We start from the raw sequence: 13,087 nt of genomic DNA, 5'->3' as shown, positions 1-13,087 counted from the left end.
GCAGAGGTTGCCTGCTATGAGGATTAGGACGAAACGTTTCAGTGGGTGCTACTTGATGTGACGGCATCGTTTCAGGAAATATCTCCGTCCATGCGGAACCAACCTGAAACGACTCAAAGCACTCTAGTACATATGCCAGCACTGTAGTTGTGCTCTAAAGTTACCAAAACACAGAGAAGAAGACATTGTAAACATTCAATTTAATAACAGAAAGAATGACAGAATGAACCGAGCCAGAGGAAAGAAAGGGAAATAATGTCTGTAGTTTTTAAAAAAAAATGACTAGCAACAAATCTAGCGACTTACAAACAAACAAACTCATTTAACAATAGTTTGAATGTAGTGAGAAAATTTGTTTTAATTAAAAAAAATTAAATTAAAATTAAAAATTAAAAAGTTGTGCAAATAATTATAGTATCAATTTCTATTAATCATGTAATCCAAGGACTGTAGTGCGACATAGAAAGTGTAGATGAGTATAGATTAATATTTTAGTGCTATTAATATGGTGGCATTGTATGAAATAAATATTTAGCTATCATTACCATCATTGGGATATCACAGTTAGAACACTGTTTAGATGTATGTTTAAATCAGCCATTGAATCATCCCTGATCTAAACACATTTGAGTCTTTATATTTACATTTGTGTTGATATTAATTTTCAAATTATGATCTGAGTGTAGTTCACCATGATTATAGGTTATAAAACATACAAAGTGCTAATCATGCAGGGTATATCACTATTTAGCTCAGAAAGAATAAAGAAATAAAAGGAGTAGTACTCCCCTTGAATGGATTCCAATCATCCAAACACAAGTGACCGGGTACAAAAAAACAACAACCTGTGATTGAAGCTGAACTCATTTGCTTTTATGTGCACATCATTTAACCTGACTGTTACAGTTTTACTTGTTATGAAAACTAAAGAATCATTAGAACACGTGATGATGCCTACTTCCATTTTTATCAACTTTCATTCTGTCAAGCTTCCAAAGGTCAATCATTTTTAAATAAACATTTCTCATAAAATAAATATCTATGTCGATCTTTTCAGTATCCAGCTCCGTCCCTAGGTGACTTGAATTGTTTTGAAATGTTTGCAGTGTATTATCATTTGTTTTCTTGCACCTCAGTCATGTTTAATTTGATTCAAAATGATTATACATTTTAAAAAAACATTAATAAATCACACCCAGCAGAACAAGCAGCATCTTGTTTAGCCACATGAGGGCAGTGTTAGTAAATGTTTGAAGAACTGATGTGACCAAGTGTCCCTCAGAGTCAAACAGAAGAATTTACAAGATTATAAGGTATTGTTAGATTATAATGTATGTTAAAATGTCTGTCTGTGTAACACAGTGATAGTCACATTTTTAACATATATATCTTCCATGTGGTGACCACAGCATCTGAGACGGCACTGGCTGAGGTAGCGCTGAACATCTTGTGTCTGCTGATGAAGGAGCAGTGGAGCTGGCTGTGCACCGAAAACATTCAGAGGACCATCAGGCTGCTGTTCGGGACCTTGATCGACAGGTGACACGCTGCGTTTATTAGACAGATAAATGCACACATAGTACAAGTAAATAAATACAAAGTCATTAAATGAGGGGAGGTTAAATGTAAAATATGGTATATTTATAAACTAGCATGTCATTCAATTATGTTCTTTTAAACTTATTTACTTAATGACTCTTTTTATTTTAAAAAGAATGACTAAATGTTTTATTTAAATGGCCTTTAATGAAACACCTGCAGCCCCACAAGAGGCTGTGGCCAACACTTAATGACTCACAGTGCAGATAATTTGCTGAGACCCTGATGAAAATTAAAGTGAAAAGTAGTATTCATTCATTTTTTTCTTCCATTTGCCATCCATTCTGCTGATAGTGGGGGCAAAATGAAATATAGTATTGTGAGATCTTGTCAGAGCTATGTCTGTTTGTTTTGCCAAATATTGTGAAATGTTCCTCTGACCAGCAGATATAGCTCGATATAAAAGAGACACAAACCACTTCAAGAATTCCTGAATGACACAAAGTGTATCTCGCCTGTCCCCCTAAAGAATCACAGAATGAAAAGAATGAAAGAATCTACTCTTTAGGTGGGAAACATCAAGCCAGTTCTGTGGAGAACAAGCTATAGAGGTGAAACATAACTCAAGCAAGTCCGTTTGCCTTTTTCCCGGGACACACTGCCCCATTATTCAGTTGTTGTGGCAGTCAGTGACCGTCCAGAGCCCTCATCATTCTGGGCGCTGTGTTTAGCACCTTCAGTGGCCAATTCAGCATGTTGTTGGTGTGTACGGCGACTACCTGGATCACTGAGAAACTTCACAGAAATAATAAAAATAGATATGTGTCCTGTGTCCCCGTACACAACAAGTCAACTTTAATTTACAGAAAAAGATGTTGAATTTAATTTGTAAACCAGGTAACATTCTCCCCATTGGACACCTGTACTGAACTGCAGTAGGTGTGATTGCCCAATTCCCTTATCAGAAAGCTACAGAAAAAAAACCTTTAAGACACAGTAACCGTTCCCAGGGTATGCTATTTAAAGAAGGGGATGGGGGACATCCAGCAGCTCTTTTTGTCCTGCTCGGTTTGTGGCTTTTTGTCTCAACAAGTTGCCTCAACTTCCATAGGATATTTTCCCATGGAATAGGACTTGGTGGAAACACAGCTAAAGTGAGAGGCTTAAACTCCAAACTAATTTGGAGACAAGCTCAAGTAGGCAATCCACAATTATTTTATTTTTATTTTATTACATTATCGTATCACAGAGATAAATCTTCACATAGATACTTTAACTATTGCTATAACTCTATCCAGTCTATCTTTCCACCTGACTGATGCTGCATATCATTTTCTGTCTCCCTGTCACAAAGTTTGCCTCTAAATGAAGCTTTTACAGGCCATAAAAAATAAAGAGAATGGAAATGGAAACTTGTACATCAGAGGGGCCCACTCACTGAGTACTCTCAGCCAGGTCAGGACATGAAGACATGTGTTTCCTTGTGGAGGATCCATAGAGAGAGAAAGAGAGCTGTTTATGAGTCGGAATGGGGACTCTGGCTCATGTACAGCCGTTAGTAAAAGGAGTTGATATTTCAGACTGAGGCTGAGTCTTTGCAGAGGTTCATGTCTTATAAAACCTCAGGCATCACTTGTCATGCGGTGTACTTATTAACCACTCAACAAAAACGTAAACTGAAAAGAAAATGTCTCTTCATCCGATTAGACAAGCTAGCTCTGGCTTTTTTAATAGTATGAAGGCTTTTCATTACTGCAGTTGTTTAAAAATCTCCGTGCATATGACTGCACTGTTTGACCCTTATAAGAATGTCTTACATAAACTCCACAAACATTTGACACAGTTAGGTATAGCTCCTGCTGCCAGTAAACTGAACATGTAGACAGTGTTCTCAGGTTCTAGTGTTTGTGCTCTTAGTGCTGACCTCACGTTCCCTGGGGCGTCGGTATGAGAATATCATTGCCTCACGTTGATACTAGGCCCTCTATTTTAAGCGGTTCCAGCAACCAAGTATGAAAGGCCTTGTACTTTTGTTTAGCCTCATCTATATTAGGCAGCGGTCTGTCAACATTGCAGTGACAGCTCTCAGTATTGCAGGTATGTCATCTCATCAACTGGTTTCTCTGTGCAGAGACAACATGCTGTGGATTACTGCTAATAGAAGCACCACATGTTATCTTGCTAAAATAGTTCCAGTCATTTATAGTTGTTCATCATTAGCATGTGTTTGAACTTTGTTGAAAATTGGCTGCATGTTTGGGGTCGTTGTCCTGTTGCAGAATAAATTTAATTAATGCCTCCCTGATGGTATTGCATGATGGATAAGTATCTGCTTTTATTTCTCAGCATTAAGGACACATTAATCCTGACAAATCCCAAACGTGTTTTGCAGAAATTCAGCCCCAGACTTTCAAGGAATCTCCACCATTCTTCTCTATCGCCTGCAGACAGTCATTATAATACCGCGTTCCAGCCCTTTGGCGAACAAACTGCCTTCTGCTACGGTCAAATATTTCAAATTTGACGCGTCAGTCCAGAGCACCTGCAGCCATTTTTCTGCACCTCAGTTCTTATGTTTTCATGCGTAGTTGACTTGCTTGGCCTTGTCCAGAATTCTCTGGACAGTAGATGGGTGTACGTGGGTCCCACAGGTTTCCTGTCTGTTCTGAGCTGATGGCACTGCTGGACATCTTCCTGTTTTGGAGGGAAGTAAACAGGATGTGTCCGTCATCTGCCACACTAAGCTTCCTTGGCCGACTGCTGTGTCTACGGTCCTCAACATTGCCGTTTATTTGTGCTTCTTCTTGAACAGCACATCTTGAAACCCCATTTGCTTTGAAACCTTTGCCTGGAAGACACCTTGCTTATGTAGTATAACTACCTTTTGTCATGTTGCTATTGTGTATGACCTGTGACATGAAAATGTTTTCCACAGCCTCACCATTGTACTAGTGTCTGCCTGTTCCTCACCCAGATTTAAGCCTCCTATACAGCTGTTTCTGTTTCAGTTAATGACTGTGTTTCAACCGCCATATGAAAATGATCATTTGCACCTGTTTGGTATAATTGGTTAATCATACACTGGACAATCCTGCAAAATCCCTGGCTTTGTGCAAGTGTACTTTTAAGAATTGATGCTGTTTTGAAAGGGGTGGTCAGACCAAATATTGATTAGATTACATTTTTCTTCTGTAAGCTCACTCTTGGAAATTAATAAGAATTAACAATTAGAATCTATTTGTGAAAGCAAAAAACGTTAGCACAGAGCCGTACATCAGAATTTAATTTGGAATTGCAAGGGGATAGAGAAAGTGCGTTTCTGTCTGAGAGATGAAACCAGGACCCGACTCTGGGTCGTCAAATCTGGGCCTGTGTGTGTGTGACAGATCTGGCTGGAAATGCCGACTCTTCGCTCCTATAAATGGGTCCAAGGCGAGGCTCTGGTTTGGGAGATGTCTGATTTTTATGGACTGGAAAGTGGGACAGTTTAAGATGAATATAGTCTCTTTCTCGTAGACAGCAGTCTGGATGGAAAAACCAGCTGGGGCCAGATTGCTGTCAGTGTCTAGATGTAGCAGAGTGCAGCAACATCACAAGCATGTGAAGGGATCCTACTGATAAATGTGTCTGTAAACACAATGATTCCTTGGCTTGCCAAATTAAAAGGTGCAGAAGAATAAGTGATCATCTTGAGTCAAATATCCATCAGTATAAATGACTTAATGAACGCATGCATGAGAGTGTTGAGGTGATTTTTATCCAAGAACAAAACAACTGTGCACCTGCTTTTGCTTTCATGCCCTGAACAACAGTGGCTGCAGTTGTGTGTTGGGTCAGTGGCAATGAGGATACAATATAATAATTGTAATGAAGTCATTCAGATTTTGTTGGCAGGCTGTTCAGTTGACAAACTATAATTGTCCTGCATTCCTTCTGCAAGTCTAGAGTACTCAACACAACTGTTGATAGATTCACATGTAGCACTCCACTCACTTGGTCAAGTCACAGGTGCTAATAATTATGATTAACAGATCCATATATTGTTTTTGGCCCGCTTAGTGTAAAAAGGTCACATGTGGAGAGCAAGAAGCCAATTCCAGCTGACATTGAGTGAGGGGAAAGATACAGCCTAGGCAGGTCACCATCCTATCACATTAAGCCATTTTTCAGACATGAACTGCAGACTATGAGAAATGTCATGAGAAATGTGACTGACAGACAGACTGTCCGGAGTTTGGCGTTCTGACAAATGTGAAAAATGCATGTGCCTAGGTTGTGTATGCAGGAAGCAGCCCATTCACTCTCCGTGAATTACCTAGCGTTTGTCCCTCTGTGTTCTTCTAAGGACTCACACAGACATTATCTGAAGATTTGACTTGGAAGCTGGCAGGAGAAGTTCCAGAGAACATCTGGAGCCACTTTTGTGGATATTTGCAATCACATTTTCATTCTGACTCGGGCTACGTGCACATTACCAGACACATTTTTCAAATTTGTTTCATGACGGATCAGAATTGACAGTTCTACTACAAGTGTCTTCATCTGACTTTCATGTGAATATGAATGCCCTCGGAAATGGCATGCACATTTTTGCAACAGAAAATATCATGCTTGTGCGTCCACTAAGTATTGAAATGGGAGATATGTCGGGCGCTTGGAAGCAACAAGAGAGAGTTGGGAGGATGGATGGGGGCCAGTGGTGCATGTCCATCCTACTGATGGACGGTACGGGCACAGCAGACATCAACCAAGGGACTACCCCCTCTATCCAGACCCCCCGACACCCCGGCCATACACATACACCTTCAGAAAATCTCCAAGCTTCAGTGCATGTCTGAAAGCAGCAATGCAGAGACAAATAACTATTCACATTCACACCTGTGGACATGAGTCTCCAGTTAATTTAAACCCAATTTGCTTGTGTTTGGTCTGTGGGAAGACGCCAGCTAACCCAGAGTAAACCCACACAGGGAGAACATGCAAACTCCTCACAGAAAAGGCCCTGACCTAAAGTGGAACCTTCTTGTTCTTAGGGACTAGTGCTATCCATTTCACTTCTGTGAATATACTGATAGCTGTGTCAATAAAATATGTCCTTAAGTCAATTGGTGCTAACAAAAATAAAAATGGACTTGCCAAGTAAGCTGGTTTTTGGTCCTTACTGGTTCACCACACTTCATGTGGCACCTCTGCACTGCCAGTCTTTAGCTGCACCTGTCATCCAGTGACACGCACCTTTATTTTTACACCTTAATATGCCATATTAGCGCTTCTGTAAACAATTCAACTTGATGATGGAGGTGAGGATGAAGAGGAGTGTGAAGGCTTTAAAGCATGTCAACAGTTGCCAGAGAGAGAGCTCTCACTCTTTCAGTCTGTTTTCTTTTTGCGCTGTCTGTCTCTGCTCCTGCTACACTGTTAATTAATACCCAGGCATCTCTGTCTGACATCCAGTGGCCTGCTTAGATTTCACTGGCAGTGAACAACAAGTTGTTTGGCTTCAGTGTAAAGTGGTTTCTGACTTGCTGCTGCACTGTTTAGCCTGTGACCACAATGTGGTATTTGGAGAGAACTAAAAATGTGGTCAGAACTCCAACATTAAAAAACACAACATTACACTGGCTTTCCTCAGTAGTACATTTCATTCACCTTGAGTGCTCTTGCACACTATTTCGTCATTTGTTTTTTGGTTTCAAGAGCTTGCCTTTTAAATTTGCACATTTTCTTGAGTATGGGCAGGTGGCACCGAGTCATGCTATGCTAATCTAGTCATTATAGTCAATACTATTTGAATTGAAATGATGTAGATGAATTGTAAATACTGTTTCAAAACACACATTTTATGAAAGTCAAAACAATGTTAGATGCCATTAACTTTCAAAAAGCTAGATGTTTTGAGTGAACTGCTGAACCGCGCTCCAAACACTTTTCAGAGCTTTGGCAAAAACACCAACATTTTTGAATAATAAAAGGGCTCATTATAAGGAAATGATAACACAGACAGTTCTTACTTTTAAGGAAATAATAAATAAATGAAAATAAAATTTGGATGAAAATAACATTTTAAATGCTATACAATCTCTGCCTAAATATATGGCCTACATTCAATTTGTTTCAAATTGCAATTTAGATTTAACAAGGACAAATTGTTCAGCCCCCCCATCTTTATGACAACCACCAGACACTGTTGAACTTGGAACTTTGCTCATCAATGTCCCATGACATCTGAAAGCTCATAGTAGCAACTGGCAGAAAGATGAAAAGCTTCCAGTCATGTAAGAAACATTTAAAAATCAAACCGTTAAAAAATTCAAATGTTTTTTCTAAGCTACAAAGTTGTGATGTGATAACTGTGCACATACTTGGATGAAGGGAGAAAGGGTCACAGCAGATTTGTATTCAATTGTGACTAATTCTCTCACCCATTGGTGTGACTCAACCCTGTGAAAGGTGTTATTACTATTAGCAGAAACTTGATATATGCAGGACAGTAATAGTTTCATTATGCACAGTACTGAACCAAACTCTATCATTTGGTTAAAATGGAGCGTATGTGGAGTTATTTAAAAGCAAAATAGACGTGTAATAAAGACTGTATTGGGCTCATATTGGCTGTGATAAAAGTATCGGACATGAAAAAGTGCTCTTGAGCCAGGAGGTGATGAAAGGCTGTCATGGAATTACTGATCAATAATGCCAGCAATATCTTGCCTACCTCAGCTTTAATGCAGGTTTAAGAATAGTTCATACAAGACCACGCTTTCTTCACCATGCCTTTTTGCCTTTATTTGATTCAGCACTATTTAGGAGAGACAGGAAATGTGGACCTGCTCTTCAGTGTATATGTACTCACAGGGTATACAATTGCAAGTCCTTCTGAGATACAAGTATATCCTCTGAATTTGAAGCTTAGTGTAGTTGCTGAAGGCCTTCATGTAGATTCATGAAGTTTGCACATGTTGTGTTTCACTTGTCTAATGTTGGGTAACAGTAGCCTGTGAGTCATCATTGCAAAAGCCACAACACTAACACTACCGCTCAGACACCAGCCTCCAGCTCACTGCATGCTGGTGTCAAGTGCTGAGCAGATCCATATGGACTGATGTTTACCTCTTTAAAGGAGGTCAATTGCCTGGTTGTCTGCTGTAGGTCGGCCACCATGTCCTTCTCAGATAGAAAATACGTGTTTCAGGCACTCTGGTCTGATATCATGAATATGAATATGTGTGTATTCATTTTGAAATATGACCAGTGTAATAAAAAGCCGTATTTGTTCACCTCCAAAGATGACTGTTTAAGTGCAGTTTTGACTTTAGTAGTGGCTGTTCAAGAATTTATTCTTGTGGACATAGTGTTTTATTTGGTACCTCAAGTGTCACAGATCATTTTTCATACAGTCTTAACACAACAGCAGACCTCATGCCTTGTTACTGTGTGAAGTCCTACTGATTCTCAGTGACAGCAATGTGGGGAATCCAGTAAGTCTCCTGAACGATTGGACCCAAAACAGAGATCTCTCTTCAGCTCAGGAGGATTTAACACATCTGGCTGTTTTCATAGAGAGGAGGTGATATAAGAGTCTTGTGCTGTGCTTTTCTCTACTCTTGTGCTGTGTCTTGACATATCGGTCCTGGGGCCAAGAACGAGGTGCAAACAGAGGACCTTTGCGTAGAAGCTGCAATTTTCTTTTGTCAGCAGGAAATCATTGCAAGGCCGATAGTTCTGGAGGTCAGTCGAATGAGCCACACATTATGTACTTTGGCATTTGTGGGAAGCAGAGTAGAGTTTGATGGAAAATATGCCTCTTGTTACGTAATGGTGCAGACTGTCTACCAACCTTTCATGGAGAGGGAGAGGCACGAGACCCGTGGACAAGTTGTTCCTGTGATGAGACAAATTTAAATGTGCTCCCTAAAGCAGGAGCATTCAGCCTGAGTGGTTCATTCTGTGTTGTCGCTGTGAAAATCCATCAGATTTGCGCAGGGAACACATCCTTTTCTACACCAGCATGATTTCTGAACTATAAATATTGTCTTTCATCACTCCTAGATAGTAGTCTGCAGTTTCTTTTGTATTCCTATAGACCTCTGCAATCATCTCAAGGGCACATTTTAGGTCCCCTTGAGATGACCCTAAGGGTTACTTCTCATGAAATTTATGAAACACACTTATTCCTTCAGCCTCTGAGCCGATTCTTCCATATTTAGTGTTTTAAAATTTAAATACCTCCATGGCAGGACATGCAAGATAATATGGGTCATTATTGTCTGCACACTTGTTACAGTTACATGGAGGACTAGTGCTTAAGTGCTGTTGGGGATGTTTGCTTAGCAAGTGAACTTGATAAGTGCTAAATACAGTGTCTTACGTCAGTAGCATATAGTATATAGTCATGCAGTGGCCTCTTCCAGGCTGAGTGTGTTTCCAGCCCTCACCTGAGCCCAGGGACTGAGATGAGTCTCTGTAGTCCTGGTTCATCTTCTGTCTCCAGAGACATACTTGTGCAGTCATATTGCACAAGTATGTCCGGTTGAAAACAGGCTGTAAGCTTAATTTAGCTCAAACGTGACCTTGTTATAGTTGTGTGAGTTCACCATAAATGGCAACTGAAATAAACCCCAGCGGAGTCCAACATACTCAGAGTTTTAGGCCAGGTCAGCTGATATCATGTATTTGAATTTTCTTGGATCACACATTGAGCTCCTGCCAAGTATTCCAAGCATTTCCTCGTTATCTGGAATGTTGATTGTTGGAGCTGAGCCACAGAGTTGTTAAGCTAATCAGTTGATTCAGACTTGATTTAAACAGTTTTTGAGATTGGCTGTTCTTTGTTTTACAGCTTTGATTATATATGCTTATCAATGCAGAAAGTACACGTAGCCTTTTCTAGAACATTCTAGTGGCATGAGATGCTAATAGAGGCCCAGTGAATTAAGGATGTACACGGAATAGAAAAAAGCACCTGTAGATAGCTAGTCAAACTAATATATCTTTAGAATATCCTTTAATTGTGTTCATTGTTATTATTTATATTTGTTTTTATGCTCACGTTTTACTTGTGCACAACAAACCCTTTGAAACAAATAGTAAAAATGGAGATTTTTTTTTGACTTTGCACATTAATCATTATGTCCGGGAAGCGAGTGACTCAGGCATGAGTCAACCTTGCGTTCCGCATCAGATATACATGGACTGACAAACTGACTAATGTTTGTCTCATCGATACGTTAAAAACAAGCAGGAATGTCAAATTTCCATCAGGTTGTTTTCTATGTGGTTTCTTGTTTGAAAGCCTTTGTTTTAAGTATGTTGTCTAGTTACACTTCTGCAGTTGCTTTATGGAAGATAAAAATAAAACACAATAAATTGTTTTCTGGAAATTTTGTAAAAATTGTAATCAATGTGGATACAAATCTGACTCATTACCTCCTACTAGAAGGGTTGTCTGAGGTGGCATGAGTCTGTCTGTTTGTCTGATCACTCAAAAACGTCTGAACCAATGTCCACGAAGTTTGTGGAGGGAAAACCTTTGAACTGGAGCAGATCTGAATCTAACATTGCAAGAGAGGTAGTCGGCCATGTTGGTCTGTGAGCAGCATAACTGAAAAAGTAAAGGACAGAATTTTGGGAAGATCTGGACACAGATTTGGAAAAACAGTGGTTTACCTTGCAATATAGGAGACTTAATGGTCTTTTTTATTAGAAATGGCTAAAATGTCAGTATTGTTTGGGGGGAAAAAGTACCTCATATAGGTCACAATTTCCTTGTGGTTTGTTTGAAATCAGGATATTGATCCATGTTGACACTATGAGAAAACGAGCGACCTTGGCAGAAATGTGTGCTCTTTCTAGTTTCTAAAATGTAACAAGGCTCAGAAGGAATAAAATAAATTAATATCTAGTGGTGATCAGTGCTTATTTTAGCACCAGTAACTCTGAATGTCAAGCACCTGCCATGTAAAACATATCCAGAGGCTCAGTGTTGGCACAAATAAGCCCCTCAAGTGTTTTATACCCTTTTCTAAAATAGAAAAATACGCACAATAGCTGGAATTTCCATATAGTTAAAGTTTTGTGCTGCACAAAGTGTCAATACGAATGTCAATTTAATTTTCAAAAATGTAGCTTTATTAATGTCATAAAATGTGTTCATTGATATCCAGCCAAGGTCAGTTTGCACAGTGACGAAAATGTAAGTAATTTTACCCTGTGACTTAAATAACTAGGCAGACGCAATGTTTGTTCCGTCTCAAAGTCACTCAGTGATCTTCCCCTGAGTTCATATTGGACTGGCACTGCCTACTCCCTACCGTTGCTGCTTGTGTACCTTTGGAAATTTCAGTGCAACGCTTGAGGGGATTTTCCTCTCCAGATTATAGTATGTCACCTGCACTGTAAACGCCTCTTTCCTGGCAAGCCCAGCAGAGGAGCTGGAGTAATCACTAGCAGAGAGAATAACTGGCGAGGTCCCTGTATTCTTTCGTGAGAGCAGCATGTTTTTCACCCAAGCAGTCTCGGGTATAGTCATCAAATGCTATGTGTACGTCACTGCTAAATCAGCCTAATATACTATTATTCTTTTCCCTTTATGATCAGTACAGTATATTCAAAAAGGCCAGTAATGAGGACACAAACATCTGCAAGACGTTTCACAAACGACCAGACTGACAGACCAGATTGGTGACATTTTGTGTACCTATGTGATCCACTCATGTGCATCAGAGTGACTCTAAATGAGTTACTTTCTGCAATTTCTGGCCAGACGTTTCACCCCATCTTCACGTCCTTGTATTGCTTGAGCAATAACCTTGCATAACCTAAAGCAAAGGTCCATGGTTACCATCATGTTGACTCGTCCTCAACCAAAATAAGTGCATGCCACCAACTGAACTGGAAAGTGCTGCACAACATGGAGCGTGCATAGTTGGTGCATAAGGTCTGCATCATACACAGAATGCAGTTGTTCATGTATGTCTGCACACGCTATGTGTTTACAGTCCTGGCCATGAGTGGTGAAGAGTATGAGGACAGGATGAGAAGAGGATGAGACTGAAGAGACCGTGAAGATGATGATGGACTGGGTAGTGTTTTTCTTTTTTTAATTCCATGCAAGCTGCAAGCTGCTATTAAATCCAATAGAAGAAGAAGTCAACATTTACAGCACGCGGCCCATATCTGACTTTTGCAGACCCTCATACACAGAAAGTATGGATCCGGCTTCACTCTAAATGCTTTGTTTGTTTTAAGCCACATGAAATCCACAGGTGGACAACAGTACTTTGCTGCTTTTGCATGGAAAATATCTCTTTGATATTGGAGCTGTTTGCATGTTAACAATAATGTACCAGACCATATAGACTTACTTGGCATTTGGCAGCTCTAATTAGCCGAGTGTGTTTGCGTGCACTCACCCATCTTAGTGTTGCTCTTGTGTGTCGTTATGCAGGTCACTTTTGGTATTAATGTGACATGACCAGAGCCAAGACATTCATGTCAATCTCTGTGGGACACATCATGTGAGTAAATTGTGACTCAAGGCTATAACGCC

General features: G+C 39.9%; 1 protein-coding gene across 2 annotated transcripts in view; it reads left to right on the top strand.

Annotated features, from left to right (window-relative positions):
- snx19b (sorting nexin 19b) overlaps positions 1-13,087 on the top strand; it is a 36,317-nt gene that overhangs the window by 9,848 nt on the left and 13,382 nt on the right. For both annotated transcript variants that reach the window (XM_058634330.1, XM_058634331.1), the window contains exon 11: positions 1,410-1,539. In XM_058634330.1, the coding sequence (XP_058490313.1) occupies positions 1,410-1,539 (130 nt within the window). The remainder of the gene's footprint in view (positions 1-1,409; positions 1,540-13,087) is intronic.

Source organism: Solea solea, chromosome 7 (assembly GCF_958295425.1).
Source record: "Solea solea chromosome 7, fSolSol10.1, whole genome shotgun sequence".
NCBI classification, from domain to species: Eukaryota; Metazoa; Chordata; class Actinopteri; order Pleuronectiformes; family Soleidae; genus Solea; species Solea solea.
The sequence above is the reverse complement of the archived record's forward strand: the minus strand, read 5'-3'. Positions and strand labels throughout refer to the sequence as shown.